Here is a 21,737-nt window from a genome sequence, read left to right as displayed (position 1 = left end):
ACACACACACATTGCGAAGGTTAAAAGAAAATGATTTGTATGTGTTTTTGTATTGGGTAAAATTGGGTAAACACAACGATGGTTCGTTATGAACCTTTGGGTCATGTAACCCGAAGGCAGCACAAATGTTAAACTACAGTAAGTTGTGTTGCTCAATCGTTAGTCCCTGTTTTCAGTCTGCAACAGCTGGTGCTAGTATTGTTTGGGTGTCGTTTTTAACACACAACCGTACGTTTTGTTGTAGGCACAAATAAACTATTGTACTGTACAATAAGTAGGCAAGTCAGTGTTATAATTTTAGGATACTCATCTTTCATTCATTATTTTACAGTGATCATAATAAGTAACAAGTTTCATCTATACACAGTCTTTTACACTGAGAACACAGGGGGAACATATTTCCCTTGAGGCCTGAGAAAGGTGGTTCCCCCCCTGTATATTACAATCTAGCAATTTATAAAGCAATAGAGTGATGCTGGTGATGTATGTTACTGTGATCATTATGTGGGGAACAGATTTACCTGTGAAAAGAGTTCCCCCCCTCCTATGTTCAGTGTCATCTACACATCAGTCTTCCTCAGGCCTCTAGGGAAATCTGTCATTCAACCTTTCAAAACTATTATTCAACCTTTTCGAAAATATCTAAGGTGGAAGGTAATGGTATCTAAGGTGGAAGGTAATGGTATCTAAGGTGGAAGGTAATGGTATCCAAGGTGGAAGATGCTCCTTGCTTGGCACCAGCACATACAACAAGGGAGGAAGCAAAGCATATAAATACCCACTGGACAGGAAATAGATACAGGTCTTCTGGCATAAAACATTACATAATTCACACTATGGTTTCTCTCCTGTGTGTTTTCTCATGTGACTAACAAGATTACTTTTGTGAGCAAATTGTTTGTTACATTGTTGACACTGAAAAGGTTTCTCTCCAGTGTGTGTTCTCATGTGACTAACAAGATTACCTTTATGAGCAAATCGTTTGTTACATTGTTGACACTGAAAAGGTTTCTCTCCTGTGTGTGTTCTCATGTGACGAACAAGAACCCTTTTTTGAGCAAATCCTTTGTCACATTGTTGACACTGAAAAGGTTTCTCTCCTGTGTGTGTTCTCACGTGATCAACAAATTTGTATTTCTGAGCAAATCGTTTGTTACATTGTTGACACTGAAAAGGTTTCTCTCCTGTGTGTGTTCTCATGTGACTAACAAGATTACCTTGGTGAGCAAATTGTTTGTTACACTGTTGACATTGAAAATGTTTCTCTCCTGTGTGTGTTCTCATGTGACGAACAAGAACCCTTTTTTGAGCAAATCCTTTGTTACATTGTTGACACTTAAAAGGTTTCTCTCCTGTGTGTTTTCTCATGTGATCAACTAGAGTACCTTTGTCTGCAAATCGTTTGTTACATTGTTGACACTGAAAAGGTTTCTCTCCTGTGTGTGTTCTCATGTGTTTAAGAAGATTACCTTTGAGAGCACATCGTTTGTTACATTGTGGACACTGGAAAGGTTTCTCTCCTGAGTGTGTTCTCACGTGATCAAAAAATTTATATTTCTGAGCAAATCGCTTGTTACATTGTCGACACTGAAAAGGTTTCTCTCCTGTGTGTTTTCTCATGTGAGTAACAAGATTACCTTTGTCAGCAAATCGTTTGTTACATTGTTGACACTGAAAAGGTTTCTCGCCTGTGTGTGTTCTCATGTGTTTACGAAGATTACCTTTGAGAGCACATCGTTTGTTACAATGTGGACACTGGAAAGGTTTCTCTCCTGAGTGTGTTCTCAAGTGATCAACAAGATGACATTTCTGAGCAAATTTTTTGTTACATTTTTGACACTGAAAATGTTTCTCTCCTTTGTGTGTTCTTGTGTGTGTTCTTGTGTGTGTTCTCATGTGCAGAATCAAATAAGATTCAGATATAAACGTTTTTTTACATTGTTGACACTGATGTTTTGTTTTTCCTGTGTGACTTCCCTGTGGTCTATTGTCCCTTGGAAGACCCTCATTGTTTTGTGTTCTGTTCTGTAAAAGCATCACTCCTTCATGTTCCTCCTCCTCCTCCAAACTCTGAGCTGCAGGACTGTCTGGAGCTACAATAGAGAGAGGCTGAGAGTCACTGTCTGGTTCTGGTGCTCCAGAGTCTTGTAGATGAGGCTCTGTTTTGATTTGCTCCTCAGTTGTGTTGGTGGGTAGAGAGTCTCCTTCTCTGTCCTCCACTTTAACAGTCTGGTCAACATGTGAACATTCAGAGGAGCCCTCCTGATCAGAGTCATGTTTCACACTGGAAGAAGTGAAGATGGAGTCTGTAGTTTCAGACTGCAGTCCTTGGAGCTGCTCTTCCTCCTGACTGGTCCACAGCTCCTGTTCCTCTTTAATCTGTGGGGGCTCCGGGACAGAGAGCTGCTGCACATCTAGGGGAAGGAGAACAGCTATATTTTGCAATCCAACATGTTTGACAGCTAAAAATATGCCATTTAAAACCAAACACTGTCAAATGGAAGTTCAAATCAAATGTAATTTGTCTTTTTTAAGTCACAGAGGGCTTCACATATGGGCCTAGATTGGCACCTATAACCCACCTGAACTCTCAAGGAAGACAAGGAAAACATGTTAGAAACCTGGGGAGGAGCAGCTGGGTGAGGGCTCCCCTCCTCCAGAGACGGTTGGTTGGTGACAGAGAGGTGCAGAGAAGGCTGGAGACAGTTAAGTAAGAGTGGAGAATATGTGGTAGGGTCCACCTTCTGTGACTCCAACATGGAGGGAACGGTTTGGCTCATGGAGGCTAAGATGGGTGCTGACCACCTCGGTCAAGGAACAGTCTGTATTTACCAGGCTTAGTCAGGGAACAGTCTGTATTTACAGGGTTAGTCAAGGAACAGTCTGTATTTACAGGGTTAGTCAGGGAACAGTCTGTATTTACAGGGTTAGTCAGGGAACAGTCTGTATTTACAGGGTTAGTCAGGGAACAGTCTGTATTTACCAGCCATTTCACAAAGGTACCATTAGAGGATCACTATAAATCAGACCTGAGTTATTCTGAGTGATCATCTTCATCCTTTGATGAACCATGTCTATCCTGATGGTGGTCTCTTCCAGGAGGGGGAGGCCTCACAAAATGATGTCATAATGCTACGGCCTTCACAGTCACCAGATCTCAGCTCAGATCTCTATTCTAACACCCAAGTGATCATGCCAGGAACCATGTATGGAACCATGGATGACGAGCTCTTCCTCACAGCCTTTTCTTCTCCATGTCCTTAACTCCTCTCTTACTTCCGGCACCTTCCCCTCTGCCTTCAAACAGGCCAGAGTTAGCCCTCTACTCAAAAAGCCCTCCCTTAACCCAGCCGTCCTCCAGAACTACAGACCAGTATCACTGCTACCCTTCTTTTAAAAAACAATTGAACACGCTGTATCTAACCAACTGTCAAACTTTCTCTCTCAGAACAACCTGCTTGACCCCAACCAATCAAGCTTCAAGACTGGCCACTCCACAGAAACTGCCCTCCTGTCATTCACCACTGCCCTCCCGTCTGCCTGAGCGGCTAATGTTGTGGAAAAAACATCACACTGTTGTAATTATGAGGATGGGTAATGATTATGGATTTATATGATTGAAAATGAACCTTTTAATCACCTTTTTTGCTTTTATATGCTATATTACTGAAAACCAGATGCAAAGCTGTTGACTGAGTAGTATTGCCACTAATATGTAGAAGATATTAAGCCCAAAGTGCAAATCTGGATAATTAGGGGCTGAGGGCGAGAGAAGATTATGTGTATATGTTTCTTCCATAAGAAAACTACAAGGCCCAGCTATCAAGAGGCAAATTTACGGCCCTATGCCCAGGAATCTAGTGCAGCTGGTCTTCAAGGCCAGAGCAGGCCTAAAAAATAGGAGTTTTCTATGCAACTGTAATCTGAAGCCCCTAGAGTAAGAGACCAATAGTGTGAGAAATGCATTATGCATCTGTGACAAACAATATTGTACCAATAGCAAAATTACAGAAGTAAGTAAGTAAGAGACTTTATTTATATAGCACATTTCATACAATAATTGTAGCTCAAGGTGCTTTACAAAGACAAGAAAATAAGGTTTTAATATATAAGAGGAATGTCCGGAGAAATATTCCAGTCTGCTCCCGGGAACACACTCAGTTTGTTATTTATGCATTTAGCAGATAGCAAAACATATGAAGGATGTTAACTTTTACAAAAAAAATTTCAATCAATAATTTGCAGTGGCCCGATCGGGCCAGTGAGTTGCTAGTTTAACTGTCCCGACGTTACATTTTACTGGCCCCGGGCCATCGTTATTGTCGAGCCCTGCTATTTAAAATGTCTCTGACAGTCAGAATCACTGTTTACAGGCAAATGTCGCGGTGGTCCTTGGCCAAATGTGTATATTGACCAGTTTAAAGCTAAATACTCTTGCCAGAGCCTGGAATCGAACCAGTGTCCAGGTCATCCGGACATTTCACACTGAGGTACGCAATAAAAATCACTGTTCGGATTTCCCGCATCTGGTACATAACCAGTATGGATAAATACATGGTCTTCACAGTTAAATAATTTAAAATGCTGAGAATAATAATAATAATGTTATTGTTTATTGTGTGAACTAGCTGGGTTTGCCGTTGGGCTAATAAAATAGAAGAACATTAGTTCTTTGCGTTGGGTTAGCACAGCAGCGGAAGTGGTGAGACTGTTTTCCGGTTTAGTCATGTGCGTTTGACATATACCCTATTAAGCAAAATTACATTTTATCCGATTACTCGATTAATCGATGGAATTTTCGGTAGAATACTTGATTACTAAAATATTCGATAACGACAGCCCTATGCTGGACCTTATGCTAGTTTCCTCCAGGATCACAATGACTCTTATTGAGTGACTTGTTACTCTTGTTGGTTAGTTGTAACTGATTTTAAATTATTGTACTCGCTGTGAAATATTTTACTGTTGATTGCTTTTCTACAGGTACACTCTTGCACTTTTTGAGGTTAATGTTGTTTAATTGTAACTTGTTTAACTACATGCTCTTATGGTTCTTCCCTTGGCACTTATTTGGTTTTTCACAATGTATGCTTCATGTTTTGGCTACCCGCAATGTTTGGGGCTATCTTGTTGTTATGATCAGTGACCTATGCACTTTTGTAAAGCTCTCTCTTGGAAGTCGCTTTGGATAAAAGCGTCTGCTAAATGAATAAATGTAAATGTAAAGATATTCCCCAAAATGATGTACTTGCCTATTTTTGAAAAGTAAGTGATGTAGTACAACCAGCAGGGGGGCTTCTATGTGTGGAGTATGACTTCGTTTATATGTCATATATTAAATGCTTTTGGCAAAAAATATTCCACAAAATTATGATTATGCTTATTTTTGAAGTGCTGTAGTACAACTAGCAGGAGACAAGTTATAATTGAGGTAAGTTTGGAAACACTACCTTATTTATACATTAAATTAATAAATATTTTTGTGGTATCTCTTTTCGGTGTTGTAGTTTGTAGACGGTCCCTAAGCAGTCGTCTTACTGCCGCCTCACCGCCGGCTGCTCGTAGACCAATGTCATTTCTTCAGGTTGGAGGACGAAACAGTACGAAAGATGCGTTATTTGTGATTTAATAACATTTCGCTACAGAGTAATTGATCCCGGAAGTTTGAATCTGTGAATGTCCAACTTTACCGAACTCACAGGGTGCCAACAGGGGCGCCGTGTAGGGGGGCAAAGTTAGGACAATTCCAAGAGCCCCTGACTGACAGGGGCTCCAAAAAATTGAAAAAAAATATATGTATATTTTGTTTTTTATGGGGCCCAAAATTCCTGGCGGCGCCCCTGGGTGCCACCCCTGAAAATCTCCTGCCACCCTCTTGCCAACCCATTAATATTTTTCTAGATCCGCCCCTGGTTGGACCTAGCCTTGGCCAAAACTATGTTGCGTTTTACATTTTGTCATTTAGCAGATGCTCTTATCCAGAGCGACTTACAGTAAAGTACAGGGGCATTCCCTAAAGTAGGGTTATTATCACTCGTCAACTTATTTTTGTAATGGTTTAGATTTATTGTAAAGGTGTGTTTGCCATGGAGACCTGGTTGTGTGTATAGGGGGCGGGCTCTGCTGCGCCCCTGCAGACTTTAGCGGTGAACCCCGAAACTATTTACAGTCTGCATGTGCTGTTTTCATGGTAAGCTGCCTAATAGTAGCTAGGGATGGGGATCGATACCTGGTTCTGTAAGGACCCGGTTCCAAATTTCTCAAAACCCGAAGATCAATAAGGTCCGAGCTTATCGATACCGCTATCGAGACTAAGTAATATGTAACTTATGTCTCGAGAGATCAGGTCATCTAAATCAAATCACAAACCTACATCGATTGTCTAATAAAATTACTAAATTCAATTGAATGGCCTGCCAAACGCCTTTAAACTAAAAGAAGAAGAATTTAATTGGCTCACGCCCTACTTCGCTACATTTCTCATTTTGTTGCTAACTACGATGGCTGAATGTACTAAGCGGTCAAAGGCTTGGCTACATTTTAATAAAGCCAAAGATAAGGATGAAGCGACGTGTAATATATGTTCTAAGATAATTTCTTGTAAGGGGGGGACCACTACTGCTCATTGCAGTAGTGGCAGTAGTGGTCCAATAAGACCACTACTGCAATGTTGCAATAAGCACCTCAACGTTGTGCATCAGCTAAAGGTAAAATGCATTAGACTGTCTTCGAGAAGCAACGGTGCCAACTCCAGCTGCTGTTGCAGGACAATCCTCCTCCTCCACCCAAGGTATGCATGGTGAGTACAGTCAGCGCACCCCAACTTCGTAGCAAGTATCCATCGTTGACAATAATAAGCCTCAATAATAAGAGCCAGGGCTCTACAGTGCAACTATTTCACTCGCATATGCCCCTAAAATTTGATGCGTGAGCGAACCGGAAAAATTATTTACGAGCACAGTCAGTGTGTGAGTAAAGACTAGCCTCCCCTGCCCCGCTGCTGATCATTCAAAACATAGTCACCGGGAGCATGGCTCTATGGGCTGCTTAAAGATCCTGTAAAGTGGAATTGAAAACGAGTTTTCAGTTCACCACACCACAGAAGAATGTGTTATTAACTACCCATACTAATTCAAATGAAAAAAAAAGTATGTTAAATTAGGCTTTGAAATCGTGAGAAAATCAGCACTCTTCTCTGCTTGAGACTGGAGGGGCGTGTTGCCTGAAGGAGCTGAATCTCCGCCCCTCGCTGCCTACCTACGACCCAGATAATGGATGCTACGTCAATCCGAACAAAACATTATAGAATTAGAATTTATTTGTTCAATGAGTGAAACATACAGATGCATATAAATTAATTGTTCCCCTGAGCTGTAACACAGGAGTAAAAATGGACACCAGAGACAGCAGACAGTGAGCTCTCCAACTACATCTAGCACATAGCTACCGTTTCACCAAAATACCATCATTCTACACCGAGTAGCCTAATATCAAGTTAGCGGTTTGCACTAACTCATAGCAGAGATACCTCTGGAAAGGTTATCTAGTATAATTATAACAAGCACACAGAACTGAGTGATGAACTGCTGGTGGCGGTGGATGGTCCAGGTGCGACCGGAGGAGGAACGGCCGGGAGGGCGATGCGCGGTACGGCTCCGCGCTGCAAGAGAAGCCGTGTGTCCCTGAACACCGTCTGTCTCTGGTCCATGTTAAAATTATCCGCCGTGAAATGGTCACTGCAGGCGGCTGTTGGAGTTTATCCGAAGCTTTCCATCAGCGTGGCTCTTCACAAAATCAATCCACCTATTTTTCCTTTCCTCATCAATCCACCTTATTCCTAGCTCCCATAATCAATTTCCTGAATTATGGGCGCGACTTCCGGTAACGCTCATACACAGTCATTGCGGTAAGCTAATTCTGATGCGAAATAAAACATGTGGGAACACAGCCTGAAACAGGACAATTTGATCATACCTCTGCCTTCTACTATCGAGGGATGGGAGGATGACCTGAAAAAGTGGCCTCAAATAATGTACACTAGCATATTTAGCTACTTTATTAACTCTGTTGCATTCTGACCCATTAGTCATTGTGACCCACCGTCGTATTGCGACAACTTTACCGCATACAAAAACAAAGTGAAGCATTTTCTTTTAACCGTTGGGCTGTCTCAGACCCCCCACATTGCGAAGGTTAAAATAAAATTATTTTTATTAGTTTTTGTATTGGGTAAAATTGGGTAAACACAACGATGGTTCGCTATGAACCTTTGGGTCATGTGACCCGAAGGCAGCACAAGGGTTAATAAAGGAGGTGGGACACAACTGTGTCTACCTTAAAGCAGACATAGAGCCTAGTCAGAGCCTTAAAGTCCCACATCACCGGTCCTGGGTTTTAGTTTCATCGTCAGAGTGAAATACAAATGGCTGGGTGCTCATGTGTTGCTGGACCAGGGCACTACTAACTCACAAAAATTCCTATATGAACACTTGCATCCCACCTTTACTGGCAGTACTGCAACTAAATCTGTCTTTCGTAGCCCAAACACAAAGTAAGATGCGGATTTCCTCTGTCGGCTTTTGGCCACAAAATGAAATAAGTACACATACGATACAGTGTTTTGGGTGGTCTCTTCAAGGCTAGGTTTTTCAGCTACATTCTTTTGTATTCCTCATCTGTTGGCAGGCGATGGAAACTGTACCGTTTGTCACAAGAACAATCCCTTTTTATTGTGGGTGTGTGTTCAACACACTGTCTTTGAAGCCACAGATTTAGCCAAGTCTGGTTGTTAGTACAGCCGCGAACAGCGCAACAGGTAGCCTACCAGAGCTTCGCAATGACATTTTATAACAATAATAATAACAATATAAATGACAACATATGTTTAAAAACAAACCAGTTTTAGTTCAATTATAGTTGAAATTACTTTAGAAAGAATCACTGTTGGCTGGCTGGGACTAACGTATAGCAAACCGCAACTTCCGCTATCTCACCGGAAGTTGCACCCATAATCATTTCTACAGTAGACCCCCTTAGAATAAGGTGGATAGGGAAATTAAATAGCGTTGCAGCGCAGCTGAAGTTCTTGCATCCAGGGAAGATGCAGTTGCGGGTGGAGGGAGACATCCTGAAGCTAGCTAGCTGATGTAGGCTACAATAAAAGTACAGCAGGAGGAGCCATTCAGTGATCTGACGTAGATGGGTCAAAATGACGTAGATAGGTAATTTTTTGGCTCCGCCCATTAAAACCTGATCTGAAGACGGAAAAGAAACTGTTCTACGGTCTAACTCCAATTTTCAGTGCGAAAAAGTTTTTACGCTTTGCACATGCTTTCAGGAACTAATTTCACACGTATATGCTGTACTGGGAAGCAAATCATGGAATTTGCTTTACAGGATCTTTAAGCATCTTGTTAAACAATAACAGAGACAAAACAAAATAGGGATGAGATAAGGAAGGTTTGGGTTTGATTAGCTGGTCATTTAGCTATATCAGGTGCCTTTTGTTGAAACGTGTTAAACTGTTCATAACGTCTTGAACAATGACAGCTTGTCAATGTCACTTTTTGTCAACCAACCAATCACAGTCATTTATACTAGTTACTCATCCAGGTTGTGGATAGTACATCTGTAGTGGACAATTGTAGATTCAGCCAGAGCCAGGATCCATTGTGCCAATATGTGCTCCTTTTATCCAGCCTCCTCCTGAGAGCAGCACGTTCCCCTTGTTCTATTTTACATCTGTTTTACTTAAGTTATTGTTATAAATGTTGTTCAGTAACCTTGTTTACATAAAGTGTGGCGTGGGTTGTGTGGGTGCTGCTATAGGCTATGTTTAACATTTGCCAAATTCATTCATTTAGATGGTGATTAGCTCAAGCTCACCCCAGAAAAGTATCGATAGTGGTATCGATAAAGACTCGAGCAGTCTCGAAAATGGTATCGATATCGATTAATTGTTATGTCTTTCTTATAATCGCCTTTCTATGGGTATTCTGTAACGTTTTGCTAGCTTCATTTAGCCGTATGTTAATTTCGTTTATTTCATTGTTTTACATGGTGTTTCCTTTTTATTCATGGTCAACATGCTTAAATGTATTACATTTTCATTTGTTCTAGCATTCGGTGACTGGCTGCACGGTGCTAAATGACTTATGTACGTCGTGTTCATCACCAGTGAAATAAATGGTTGGTGCCGAAGAATAGCCTAGCTAACGCTACGTGTCGTAAATAACACAACGCATGAGTAGAAAACCACTACACCTTGCCGAAGGACACAACATCATTTGGCACAGCCACCTGATTCCCCACCTGACAGTTTTAACTGTCCACCCTACCTGTTCGGTGTAAATTGATCTCCGGTGGAGTAACAATGTCCAACAATCGTTTGAGCCGCGAGCTCTCCCCCTTGGAATTATACATTTCTTCTTGGAACTCAGGAAACGTTTTTTCAACGGCCGCGAAAATCTCCAAAGCTGACGTTATTAGTCTTTCACGGGTAAAATCTCTAAACAAATGTAGTTTTTACATTTTGGTGGAGTAAAAATTATACTCTGCACAACGAGGTTAGCTATTAGCACCTGGGTCCTTCCTTTGTGTTAAAAAGTAGCGACGCACAACTCCTGTCGGATGTGAACAACATCGAGCTTCTTTTTACTTCCGGGGAGGCTAGTCTCGGGAAGCGCATAGCTGCGTCGTTTTCTGAACCAATGCATTGTCAACAACTATCAGCTATGTCCATAGATTTCAAACGGTGCAGTGTAGAAATGAGACAACCTCCATTTAAAAAAAAAAATCTGTCGTTCTTCCTGAGCCCGAGTTGTGTACTGTCTGTGCAACACTGCACAGACAGTACAGTGTTGCACCAATATATGTCCGGGTATATCGTGGCAGGGGCCACCATGTCTATGAGGGCCACCATAGGCTAGATATCTTACGGCGGAGTCTAGAACGTCCGCACATGGCGGCCATCTTGCCACAGTCAGCTCGCTCACCCATAACATTGTGTTGGTGCTACATGTACTTTTTAAATAACCATAACTTGATCAATTTTCAACCGATTTTTAAACGGTTTGGTTTAAAAAGTTGGCTGGCAACGCGGACGAGACATCTAGGCCTTTCTATGGGGGCCACCATTAAACATATTTCAAAGTAAAAGCTGTAGCTGTCCAATTTATGTTTTATTAAAGTTAAATTAAAGTTACCAGATCGTCAAAAATATATATAGGCTATCGCTTTTAAGTTATCAAAGCAAAAGGCACAACAACAGTATTTATGGCCAGATGTTGACCAAATAGGTCAGTTGTATTGAAATGTATAGAACATATGAAAAAATACCAATGGAACAACTCAATGTTTGATGAATTCGATATTATATTATGAAGCAGTTCTGAAGCACGTTTCACACTTTGTCCTTTCCCTTCTCTATTCTCAGAAGGTGATCAGTCTGGTAGATTAGATACCTGTTTTAGATGGGTATGCTTTTCATCTACAGGGACACATCAGCTTCCTCAGGCCTCTAGGGAAATCTGTGATTCAAGCATTCAAAACTTAAAAAAAAAATATATTTTTCAAACCTTTAGAAACTTTCTTTTTAAAACTTTTTATTCATGGTTTTTTTTATAAATTATTTTTCGAAAACACTTTTTCCACCTTTCCAAACTTTTTTTCCACACACAGTGTAAGAAGAGGAGAAAGGAGAACAGAGAAGCCTAAAACAGAGTAGAGTAAAGCAGAGCACAATAGAGTACAGTAGTCTTTTACACTGAAAACACAGGAGGAACAGATTTCACTGGAGGTCTGAGGAAAGTGGTTCCCCGCCTGTATATTACAGTCTGGCCATTTATAAAGCAATACAGTGATGCTGGTGGTATATATAATGATCTCAGTAACATACAACAAGTTTCAGCTACACATCAGTCTTCCTCAGGCATCTATGGAAATCTGTCATTTAACCTTTCAAAACATTTTTTAGAAAATATTTTTTCTTTCTTCCACCTTTCAAAACTAACGGTATCTAAGGTGGAAGATGACGGTATCTAAGGTGGAACGTAACGGTATCTAAGGTGGAAGGTGTTCCTTGCTTGGCACCAGCACATACAACAGGGAGGAAGCAAAGCATATAAATACCCACTGGACAGAAAATCAATTCAAACTTATATAATTTCTCATTAAATAAACCAAACTGGTCTTCTGGCATAAAACATGACATCATTCACACTAAGGTTTCTCTCCTGTGTGGTCCCTGGGGGGGCAGATGGCTGAGCGGTTAGGGAATCAGGCTATTAATCGGAAGGTTACCGGTTTCATTCCCGGTTGTGCCAAATGACGTTGTGTCCTTGGGCAAGGCACTTCACCCTACTTGCCACGGGGGAATGTCCCTGTACTTACTCTAAGTCGCTCTGGATAAGAGCGTCCGCTAAATGACTAAATGTGTGTGTTTTCATGTGATAAACAAGATTGGATTTGTGAGCAAATCGTTTGTTACATTGTTGACACTGAAAATGTTTCTCTCCTTTGTGTCTTTTCATGTGACGAACAAGATTACTTTTCTGAGAAAATTGATTGTTACAATGTTGACACTGAAAAGGTTTCTCTCCTGTGTGTGTTCTCATGTGCAAAATCAAACGAGATTCAGATATAAAAGTTTTGTTACAATGTTGACACTGATGTATTGTTTTTCCTGTGTGACTTCCCTGTGGTCTATTTTCCCTTGGAAGAGCCTCATTGTTTTGTATTCTGTTCTGTAAAAGCATCACTCCTCCATGTTCCTCAAATCTCTGAGCTGCAGGACAGTCTGGAGCTACAACAGAGAAGGGCTGAGAGTCACTGCCTGGTTCTGGTGCTGCAGAGTCTTGTACATGAATCTCTGCTTTGATTTGCTCCTCAGTTGTGTTGGTGGGTACAGAGTCTCCTTCTCTGTCGTCCACTTTAACAGTCTGGTCAACATGTGAACATTCAGAGGAGCCTTCCTGATCAGAGTCATGTTTCACACTGGAAGAAGTGAAGATGGAGTCTGTAGTTTCAAACTGCAGTCCTTGGAGCTGCTCTTCCTCCTGACTGGTCCACAGCTCCTGTTCCTCTTTGATCTGTGGGGGCTCTGGGAGAGAGAGCTGCTGCACATCTAGACAAAAGAGAACAGTTATATTTAGCCACCATTATTTTGCAATCTAACATGTTTGACAGCAAAAAATATGCCATTTAAAACCAAACACTGAAATGGAAGGGATCTTCAAATCAAATGTAATTAGTATTTTTTAAGTCACAGAGGGTTTCACATATGGGCCTAGATTGGCACCTATATCCCACCTGAAGTCTCAAGGAAGACAAGGAAAACATGTTAGAAACCTGGGGAGGAGCAGCTGGGTGAGGGCTCCCCTCCTCCAGAGACGGTTGGTTGGTGACAGAGAGGTGCAGAGAAGGCTGGAGACAGTTAAGTAAGAGTGGAGAATATGTGGTAGGGTCCACCTCCTGTGACTCCAACATGGAGGGAACAGTTTGGCTCATGGAGGCTAAGATGGGTGCTGACCACCTCGGTCAAGGAGCGGTCTGTATTTACCAGGCTTAGTCAGGGAACAGTCTGTATTTACAGGGTTAGTCAGGGAACAGTCTGTATTTACAGGGTTAGTCAGGGAACAGTCTGTATTTACAGGGTTAGTCAGGGAACAGTCTGTATTTACATGGTTAGTCAGGGAACAGTCTGTATTTACAGGGTTAGTCAAGGCACAGTCTGTATTTACAGGGTTAGTCAAGGAACAGTCTGTATTTACAGGGTTAGTCAGGGAACAGTCTGTATTTACAGGGTTAGTCAGGGAACAGTCTGTATTTACAGGGTTAGTCAGGGAACAGTCTGTATTTACCAGCCATTTCACAGAGGTCCCATAGAGGATCACTATAAATCAGACCTGAGTTAGTCTGAGTGATCATATTCATCCTTTGATGAACCATGTCTATCCTGATGGTGGTCTCTTCCAGGAGGGGGAGGCCTCACAAAATGATATAATATGCTACGGCCTTCACAGTCACCAGATCTCAGCTCATTATAACACCCAAGTGATCATGTGACCCCCTCCTAGACACAGCAGCATTCTAGACACAGCAGCATTCTAGACACAGCAGCATTCTAGACACAGCAGAGTATAACATGAAGGTATGAACATCAAACCTGTTCGTTGTAGCTTGATCTCAGGTTGAGTAACAACGTCCAACAGCCGTTGTAGCCATGCGCTCTCCTCCTTGGAACGAGAGATTTCTTCCTGGTACCCTGCAAACGGTTTCTCAGCGGCCCAGTAAATCTTCAAAGCTGCAGTTGTCAGTATTTCACCAAAAAGTTCTCTTATCACATTTAATTGAGACATTTTGATGTTTAAAAACTTGGACTCCTGACAGGTCCACAGCTCCTGGTTCTCTTTAATCTGTGGGGCCTCCAGGGGAGAGAACTGCTGCACATCTAAGGGAAAGAGAATAGTTATATTTAGCCACCATTATTTTGAGATAGAAACTATGTCATCAGTTTTGAGGAGCACACTGGATGGTGGTTGTTTTTCTGACGTGGTCGGGTGAGACTCTGCTACACATGTTTTTTAGGGCAAGATATCAAACAGCCATCACAGAGACCAATTAGTAATTCAATAATGTATCCTAGTAGATAGTGATCTCAGGACTCTGATCCGAACAGTAAAGAATATATTGTTCTTATTAAAGTTATGTATTGTGCTTATTAAAGTTCTGTCTTATGAACTTACAAGTGTGCTCAGGCTTAAGCATTGTGTCTCACACAGGGCGGGGGGAGTCAGGGGTGCGGGCGGAGAAAGAGGAACAATACAGACGAGTTTCGACCACAGAGTGTGGGAAAAGGGCTGTATTTTGTGTCTCTATCTCTTCATTTTCAGAAACAACCTTGAAACCGGGTGGAGACGGCACCCGAGCAGGTGGGACGCGTAGGCAAGAACAACTCCCTGCTGCACAGGAGAACAAGCTCAACCCTCTTCTTGTGTTTTTTTTTGTTTTACTGCACTGTATAATATATGCTGGCGCAGGGACAGATAGGGAGTTGGACTTCGTGAACCAAACCAAACTCTGTTGCGGGTAGGGAAACGTAGACAACCCCAGAGCTCTGTAGGCTACTTGTTGATTTCCAACTGCTGCATTAAAGCATATATTATCGGACCTCTGCGACTCCAGACCATTCTTTCTAGAACACATACTTGTGTCATTGAATACCATCATTACATATGGGAATAGACACAAGAATTTCAATCCTTCAACAGACCGGTTGATATTAAACAATGTAGGTCCCAGTAGATTGATAGTAATATTTACACGGGGTACAACTCCACTCCCCCTTCCTGGACGTTGGATTCAATACGTTTGCAACCTCGTGGCGGCGTTCCACGAAGTCTATAACAGGGGTGGGCAAACTTTTTGGCTCAAGGGCTACATTGTACTTTGAAACCAATAGACTCTATAAGCTAGCTATTTGGCGGTTTGTTGGAACTAGCCTTGGCCAAAAATATATTGCGTTCTAACTGTCCACCTACCTGTTCGGTGTATCTTGATCTCCGGTGGAGTAACAATGTCCAACAATCGGTTGAGCCGCGCGCTCTCCTCCTTGGAATTATAGATTTCTTCTCGGAACTCAGCAAACGTTTTTTCAACGGCCCCGAAAATCTCCAAAGCTGCCGTTGTTAGTCTTTCACGGATAAAATCTCTAAACAAATTTAGTTTTGACATTTCGGTGGTGTAAAAGTGATACTCTGCGCAAATAAGATAACTATCAGCAGTGTTCGAAATCGGCTGCGGCTGCATGAAACGACCGGCGAGAGTTGTCGCTTGCAGTCGGGGAGGAGTTAAAAACGGCTTCGTAAAGTCGGACTCTTGGTTTGCTACGTTGACGTCAGTCATGGCCGATCAAGCGCTGTTTGCGTCCTTTATCGCTGACGAACTACATGGTTGCGAAATTAATTGTTTTCGCATTAAAACTTGCACGAACCAGTGCACTGAAATTTGTCATTTTACGTATTGGGATATGTTAAACTCTCTCCAATCTGCAGATTGATAATACAACCAGAACTCAACTAAACTTTGGAGCCAGGTGGCTGAGCGGTTAGGGAAGTGGGCTAGTAATCTGAAGGTTGCAAGTTCGATTCCTGGCCGTGCCAAATGACGTTGTGTCCTTCACCCTACTTGCCTCGGGGGAATGTCCCTGTACTTACTGTAAGTCGCTGGGGATAAGAGCATCATGTAATGTAAACTTAGTCTTTCCGTTACTGAAGAGGCGGACTAAAACCCTTTCTTCAACAAAAGTAGGCTAGGCTGTCGCAGTCTGTCAATAAAGCCATTGAACTTGCCATCCAGCCAGTATCTAGATCCATCAATGTACACCTGTGTCTGTCCAGGAAATGTGCGGCCTGGGACAATGCTGCAGGCCTCTGGCCCAGACTGACAGCTGTGTGCATGGCCATCCACTGATCCAAGCAGGTGTGGGATGATTCTCGTGTTGGCGATTGAAATGTCCCTAGCTTGGATGTCTGTTAGCCATCGGGCTAACCTTTGAGATGAAACACCTTTGATTCTACCTTGCAGAATTATTTGGACTGGCGTGTGCACAACAACAGATTGGAAACCGATATGGGCTCTATTGTTGTCAACATCCAGTGTACCGCCAGCACGTGCTGTGTACATGCATCAAAACCTTATTCGACATGAGATATTTTACGGCTATAATGTTGCTGTAGGACGCAGTTTACCCCCATGGTCTTGAGTTAACACTCCGCTCAGTGTGTTACCGTGTGCATCTACTTGCATGTGGAAGGTTTTGGTATGGTCAGGCAGGCCTAGGACTGGGGCTGAACAACGTTTTTGTTTTAAGAGAGTGAACGCCTCTCTAAAGAGTGCTAAACAGTTAATGACATGAAACTCTGATGTAGGTAAAAATCATCTGCTTGATTAGAGCACCGACCTTGAAGTATGCACTCACTAATCAACCGTTTATCTCTACTATCAGTAGAGTCAGTCAGTGTCAGGGACACTGACTGTCTCCCCACCTTCAAGAAAAGGCTCAAGACGCACTTGTTCCGGGAGTACAATGGCACTTAGGAATGCTTGGCTGGACCTGATGTTAGTTTCCTCCAGGATAACAATGACTCGTATTGAGAGACTTGTTGCTCTTGTTGGTTAGTTGTAACGGTTTCAAATTCTTGTACGTGCTGTGAAATATTTTACTGTTGATAGTGTTTTTTTTTTTTTTCCTACAGGTACACTCTTGCACTCTTGTGGGGAGTTTCATGTTGTTCAATTGTAACTTGTTTAACTACATGCTCTTATGGTTCTTCCCTTTGGCACTTATTTGGTTTTCCACAATGTATGCTTCATGTTTTGGCTGCTCGCAATGTTTGGGGCTATCTCGTTGTTATGATCAGTGACCTATGCTCTTTTGTAAAGCTCTCTCTTGGAAGTTGCTTTGGATAAAAGCGTCTGCTAAATGCGTAAATGTAATGTACTATGATATGGATTTAACGATCAACACAGGATGCAAGCGGACCCCCAGAGGCTACGGTATTACCTTCGGAGCATGGAAAGCCTACTGTCAGTGACTCAGAGAGGCCTTAAGTTAACCCTCGTGCTGCCTTCGGGTCACATGACCCAAAGGTTCATAACGAACCATCGTTGTGTTTACCCAATTTTACCCAATACAAAAACAAATACAAATAATTTTCTTTTAACCATTCCAATGTGGGGGGTCTGAGACAGCCCGACAGTTAAAAGAAAATGCTTCACTTTGTTTTTGTATGAGGTAAATTTGTCGCAATACGACGGTGGGTCACAATGACTGATGGGTCAGAATGACCCGAAGATAACACAAGGGTTAAAACCTACTTCAAAAGTCTATGTCTATAATCAGTATTAGCCGTATCAACCAGACTAGATCAAGGTTTTCACCACATTAGTGTGTTAGATACGTACAAGGAGAACCAGTAACTTAAGATGCACAATGATAGTTTATTATCTAAATAGTAAGTTAATCAATACAATAATAATGAAACATAATCAAATACAAAGCATACCTTCGGAACAATCGTTAACGAAGGTATTCACAATGAAACTAGGCGCCTAACACACCGGATCGTATAGTAAACACAACTCAAAGTGATTGGTAAACCTTCTCCCTTTATACACCCAAACCTGCATATTAAAATGGGGACACCGGCCATATGAAAGAAAGGTTGTCTAACGCATACAAATTCAAATTGGACCATCACTCATCATTACTCAAGGCTGCAGTAGACCAAGTGTGATGCCTTTGCAAGACAAAGGAATATGTGTGTCATTAAAGTGTGAACACTAGAGTCCCTTTTGTGCTAATCAACGACTGTCTCAGACGGTGTCTGAGTGACCAGTGACAAAGTGGCTGTGTCTTCAGGTCTCAAGGCCAATACAGCCCTACAATGATGTGTAACAAGTGTCTTTTACACTGAGAATGCAGGGGGGAAACAGATTTCCCTTGAGGCCCGAACAAAGCCCCCCCCCCCCATATATTACAATCTGGCCATTTATAAAGCAATAGAGTGATGCTGGTGATGTATGTTCAGAAACATTTTTTCAACCTTTTCGAAAATATCTAAGGTGGAAGGTAACGGTATCTAAGGTGGAAGGTAATGGTATCAAAGGTGGAAGGTAATGGTATCTAAGGTGGAAGGTGCTCCTTGATTGGTACCAGCAGATACAACAAGGGAGGAAGCAAAGCATATAAATACCCACTGGACAGGAAATCAATTCAAACTTATATAATTTCTCATTGGATAAACCAAACTGGTCCTCTGGCATAAAACATTACATCATTCACACTATGGTTTCTCTCCTGTGTGTTTTCTCATGTGACCAACAATACTTTTTTTGTGAGCAAATCGTTTGTTACATTGTTGACACTGGAAAGGTTTCTCTCCTGAGTGTGTTCTCAAGTGATCAACAAGAGTACATTTCTGAGCAAATCGTTTGTTACATTTTTGACACTGAAAAGGTTTCTCGTCTGTGTGTGTTCTCATGTGTTTAAGAAGATTACCTTTGAGAGCACATCGTTTGTTACATTGTGGACACTGGAAAGGTTTCTCTCCTGAGTGTGTTCTCAAGTGATCAACAAGAGTACATTTCTGAGCAAATTGTTTGTTACATTTTTGACACTGAAAATGTTTCTCTCCTTTGTGTGTTCTTGTGTGTGTTCTCATGTGCATAATCAAATAAGATTCAGATATAAAAGTTTTGTTACAGTGTTGACACTTATGTATTGTTTTTCCTGTGTGACTTCCCTGTGGTCTATTGTCCATTGTAAGAGCCTCATTGTTTTGTGTTCTGTTCTGTAAAAGCATCATTCCTCCATGTTCCTCCTCCTCCAAACTCTGAGCTGCAGGACAGTCTGGAGCTACAACAGAGAGGGGCTGAGAGTCACTGCCTGGTTCTGGTGCAGCAGAGTCTTGTACATGAGGCTCTGCTTTGATTTGCTCCTCAGTTGTGTTGGTGGGTAGAGAGTCTCCTTCTCTGTCCTCCACTTTAACAGTCTGGTCAACATGTGAACATTCAGAGGAGCCCTCCTGATCAGAGTCATGTTTCACACTGGAAGAAGTGAAGATGGAGTCTGTAGTTTCAGACTGCAGTCCTTGGAGCTGCTCTTCCTCCTGACTGGTCCACAGCTCCTGTTCCTCTTTGATCTGTGGGGGCTCTGGGAAAGAGAGCTGTTGCACATCTAGAGGAAAGAGAAGAGTTATATTTAGCCACCATTATTTTGCAATCCAACATGTTTGACAGCCAAACACCCAAACACTGAAATGGAAGGGATCTTCAAATCAAATGTAATTTGTCTTCTTTTTTAACCCTTGTGTTATCTTCGGGTCATTCTGACCCATCAGTCATTGTGACCCACCGTCGTATTGCGACAGATTTACCTGCTACAAAAACAAAGTGAAGCATTTTCTTTTAACTGTCGGGCTGTCTCAGACCCCCCACATTGCAATGGTTAAAAGAAAATAATTTATATTTGTTTTTGTATTGGGTAAAATTGGATAAACACAACGGTGGTTCGTTATGAACCTTTGGGTCATGTGACCTGAAGGCAGCACAAGGGTTAAGTCACAGAGGGTTTCACATATGGGCCTAGGTTGTCACCTATATCCCACCTGAACTCTCAAGGAAGACAAGGAAAACATGTTAGAAACCTGGGGAGGAGAAGCTGGGTGAGGGCTCCCCTCCTCCAGAGACGGTTGGTGACAGAGGTGCAGAGAAGGCTGGAGACAGTTAAGTAAGAGTGGAGAATATGTGGTAGGATCCACCTTCTGTGACTCCAACGTGGAGGGAACAGTTTGGCTCATGGAGGCTAAGATGGGTGCTGACCACCTCGGTCAGGGAACAGTCTGTATTTAAAGGGTTAGTCAGGGAACAGTCTGTGTTTACAGGGTTAGTCAGGGAACAGTCTGTATTTACAGGGTTAGTCAGGGAACAGTCTGTATTTACAGGGTTAGTCAGGGAACAGTCTGTATTTACAGGGTTAGTCAGGGAACAGTCTGTATTTACCAGCCATTTCACAAAGGTCCCATTCGAGGATCACTATAAATCAGACCTGAGTTAGTCTGAGTGATCATCTTCATTCTTTGATGAACCATGTCTATCCTGATGGTGGTCTCTTCCAGGAGGGGGAGGCCTCACAAAATGATGTCATAATGCTACGGCCTTCATAGTATGATGTCATAATGCTATGGCCTTCACAGTATGATGTCATAATGCTACGGCCTTCACAGTATGATGTCATAATGCTATGGCCTTCACAGTATGATGTCATAATGCTACGGCCTTCACAGTCACCAGTTGCATAAAACACCTCAAGTTTTTTCCTTAATTATGAGACTTATGGGTAAATTTCTCCTTAGCTAAGGGATTTACTTAAGGGGGTTGCACAGAATCCCTTAAATGGTTTCCTTAGCTAAGGTGAAACGATTTACTACATTGAATATGATTTCACAGCAGTAAAATTCGACCGTTACCACGTAGACCGGGATTGTTCAGTTGTATCGCTAGTGCATATCCTTACAAAAGCTAGGTAAGAAAACCAAATTGGTCAGAGGAGGAAATATTGTGCTTCTACAGGAATACAACAAAAGAAAGCACATACTAAAAAGTAAGTTTGAAAACAAAAAATCTAGGACGAAATTGCAACAAAAATAAACAAGAAGTTTGGTGAAGCTGTCAATTCAAGAAAAATAATATATATATGATAACTTGACTTGTCCAAAAAAGAGATAACCAATTACAGGAGAGAGTCCAATAAAACTGGTGATATCAACTTTACTTGTAGGTCTTGTTGCTACACAGTAACGTTTAAGTGAGAGCTACTTCTTCTAACTGTGTTGATCAAAATGAGATCAACAGTTACTCTGCATTTACCGGCGTGAGTCGAGCTACTTACAGTGGTAGCCGACACATAAATAGCCTTCATGTTTAGACTGCAGCACAGTAGCCTAACAGAGTGCTATAGTGTGGGATGGGTTCATTTATCTCCATAAACTCGGCCATGTTGTGGCAAAGAATAAGTAAGAGGTACTTTAAGTTTTCTTCCTTACTTTGTTTGCTAAGGGATTTCGTGCAACGCTTTAACGAACTTTAAGGGAATCCTTAAGTATAAGACCAAGATAAGGAGAAAACCTTAAATACTTAAGGGAACATTTAAGGAAACCGTAAGGAAAATACTTAAG

The 21,737-nt window shown here is 41.9% G+C and overlaps 4 protein-coding genes across 6 annotated transcripts in view; 1 reads left to right on the top strand and 3 right to left on the bottom strand.

Moving 5' to 3' along the window:
• LOC134009067 (zinc finger protein 184-like) overlaps nucleotides 1-21,737 on the bottom strand; it is a 66,545-nt gene that overhangs the window by 9,780 nt on the left and 35,028 nt on the right. The gene's annotated exons all lie outside the window — the stretch shown is intronic.
• LOC134009035 (zinc finger protein 271-like) overlaps nucleotides 1-21,737 on the top strand; it is a 61,694-nt gene that overhangs the window by 13,730 nt on the left and 26,227 nt on the right. The gene's annotated exons all lie outside the window — the stretch shown is intronic.
• The window catches only part of LOC134009048 (zinc finger protein 2-like), a 32,091-nt gene that overhangs the window by 9,341 nt on the left and 1,013 nt on the right, over nucleotides 1-21,737 (bottom strand). The gene's annotated exons all lie outside the window — the stretch shown is intronic.
• LOC134009051 (gastrula zinc finger protein XlCGF57.1-like) lies at nucleotides 290-15,868 on the bottom strand. Of its 3 annotated transcripts, none has more exons than XM_062448723.1 (2): nucleotides 15,540-15,868; nucleotides 290-2,414 (listed from the first exon to the last, which is right to left on the bottom strand). In XM_062448723.1, exons 1-2 carry the CDS (start codon nucleotides 15,805-15,807, stop codon nucleotides 835-837), a joined length of 1,848 nt encoding a protein of 615 aa, XP_062304707.1. In that variant the 5' UTR covers nucleotides 15,808-15,868; the 3' UTR covers nucleotides 290-834. The 3 variants fall into 3 exon arrangements, with proteins under 3 accessions (XP_062304707.1, XP_062304708.1, XP_062304709.1); XM_062448724.1 differs by lacking the exon at nucleotides 290-2,414 and adding an exon at nucleotides 12,029-13,123; XM_062448725.1 differs by lacking the exons at nucleotides 290-2,414; nucleotides 15,540-15,868 and adding exons at nucleotides 12,029-13,123; nucleotides 14,165-14,379.

The sequence above is a fragment of the Osmerus eperlanus genome, chromosome 22 (genome assembly GCF_963692335.1).
Source record: "Osmerus eperlanus chromosome 22, fOsmEpe2.1, whole genome shotgun sequence".
Classification (NCBI taxonomy): Eukaryota; Metazoa; Chordata; class Actinopteri; order Osmeriformes; family Osmeridae; genus Osmerus; species Osmerus eperlanus.
This window is presented reverse-complemented; position numbering and strand designations above follow the sequence as displayed.